General features: G+C 58.4%; 1 protein-coding gene across 1 annotated transcript; it reads left to right on the top strand.

Moving 5' to 3' along the window:
• Window positions 1–300: 300 nt before the first annotated feature.
• LOC136294286 (serine/arginine repetitive matrix protein 3-like) lies at window positions 301–1,203 on the top strand. The gene has a single exon (XM_066191923.1). It carries the CDS (start codon window positions 301–303, stop codon window positions 1,201–1,203), a length of 903 nt encoding a protein of 300 aa, XP_066048020.1.
• The last annotated feature ends 971 nt before the right edge of the window (window positions 1,204–2,174 follow it).

Genomic DNA, 2,174 nt, shown 5'->3' with positions numbered 1-2,174 from the left:
CTGCAACCTGGTAAAATAAAGCGCAGCTGCAATCTTCGAAGCCAATACCGTCAGGCTATTTTAATTCTGGGGAAAAAAAAAAAAGGAAAAAAAAAAAGAAAAAAAAGAGAACCCAGCCAAAAAAACCAAAAAACCTCAAAATCAGAAAAACGGAAAAAAAAAAAAAAAAGTCTCGCAATATTAGTTTTACATTCCTAAAGCCCGGTGGGCAACACGCGTCGCGTATGGGAAACACAGAAAGTTGTGAGGCAAGTTATTTTATTTCCCCAAGGCACAACCTCCATCTCCCACTCCTTAACAATGGGACGAACGCGATACAAAACGCAAAAACGCATTCCCGTTTCCAGGAAGACTGAGGGAGCGGTGACTCGGCGGGAGCACGGATGTATTAGCGGCGTTCCGCGGCTGCGCGGGGCGGCGCGGGGCGGCGCGGGCCGCAGGACGCCGCACGCCTTCCCCCGATCCCGGGCACAAGGGCACGGCGGCCCGCGAGGCCGGCCCCAGCGCTCCGGGCCTCGGCCCGCCCGCGGGCCCGTGTGCGCGCTCCTTTACCGCCTCGGCAGCCGCCGCTCCCGGGCCCCGCCGCGCGGACAGCGCCGCACGGAAGAAAGGCGAAGGGAGAAGGCGACGGCGGCGGGCCGGCCGGGCGGGAAGCGGGGCCTTCCCGCCCCCTCCTCCTCCTCCTCCTCCTCCTCGTCGTCGTCCTCCTCCTCCTTCCCCCTCCTCCTCCCGCCGCCCCGTCCGCAGCGCGGCCCGGCCCGGCCCCGCAGCCCGCGCGCCCCCGGCCCCTCGCGCCGCGCCCGCGGTACCTGCGCGGCACCGCGCCGCCGCCATCGCCGCCCGCCCCGGCCGCCCGCCCCGCGCATGCGCCACTGCCCCGCGCGACGTCACGGCTGCGACCGCGCGAGGCGGCGCGCGCCCGGCCCTGCCGCGTGCGGGCCCCGCGCGGCCCGGGGGAGGGGCCCCGCCGCCATCTTGGGCGAGGCGGGCGGGAGCGCGGGGCCGCCATCTTGCGGCGGGAGCGGCCTGAGGGAGCCGCGGGGCCCTGACGGGCCGGGCCCTCTCACGGGTCTCCTCCGGTCCCCCCCCGGCCCGCCGGCGCCTCGTCAGCGCTCAGACACAGCCCGGGCACCTCACGCGGCCGAATCGCTGTCGGAGCGGCAGCCCTCGGCCCCCGCCCGCTCCTCGGAGAGCCGACCGTAGGCGCGCTAACGTTGGGGCGATTCTGTGGGGGGAGAGGGGTCATCCGAGGTGAGGGCAGAGCAGACGCGCCAGAGACGGATCAAAGCTCTTAAGGTGCTTTGAAACGGAGATTGCGGCCAGGATCGGTGCGGTAACTATTGCAGGAGTCCTGAGCAAGAGTGATTTCTTACTGAGTCTGAGTTGGAAAGGACTTAAAAGGATCGTCGAGTCCAGCTTTTTAAGTGAGTCGCCCATTCATGTAGGCATTGATCGAACCCACGACCATGGCGGTGTTACAAAAAGCTTTCCATCCCATAAATAGTTTTTTACACGAGTTTCTTTTGAAGTGAAATAGACACACGAATTCCTAGCTACATTTGAGAGTAAGTCAGCAAGACGCACCTCGTAAATGCAAATAGGACTCTGAAGTGTCGTATTGTCATTAAAAACAGAAGTTGGCGATGGAATAAAATCCTGAGAAGCAGCGACATCAAACTCCCTTGCAGTGAGGTGGATTATATTGTAGGAGGGCAGCTAGATAAAGAAGCCAAAGATCATCACATGCAAGTAAATTTCTGCCAGCATTTGGTAGTTAAGAATATGTACAGACAGATCTGCCTTTGCTGTTGAAAATATATTTCAAATTAGATGAGGGTTTAGACGTTTCACGCTCAGAAACATAGTTCTTTCTTCTTAAGTCTACACATTTTAAACCTTATCCCTTCTGGCCATAACTCCATCTAGCTCAGCCAGTTGACTAAAGCAGAATCTGTACCCTCTAACTTGGAGATACGATTAAATGTTAAAAACGTTGCAGGACTTCCTCCCACCCTGTATGTGAGAAGGACAATGGCAAAACTGTATTAAAGTAGAAAGTAATTGTCAGTGAATATCGGAGTACTGTGAGGTAGGTCTGTTCTGCACACTCCTGGCCCGGGGTCGTTCATATGGGACGATAAAGGCTCTCAAAGGAAGCCTCAGAAGCTCACAGG

The sequence above is a fragment of the Chamaea fasciata genome, unplaced genomic scaffold (genome assembly GCF_029207755.1).
Source record: "Chamaea fasciata isolate MVZ Bird 193981 ecotype frontalis unplaced genomic scaffold, bChaFas1.0.hap1 SCAF_9, whole genome shotgun sequence".
NCBI classification, from domain to species: domain Eukaryota; kingdom Metazoa; phylum Chordata; class Aves; order Passeriformes; family Sylviidae; genus Chamaea; species Chamaea fasciata.
Note: the sequence above shows the minus strand (reverse complement) of the source record. Positions and strands in the feature narration are given on the sequence as shown.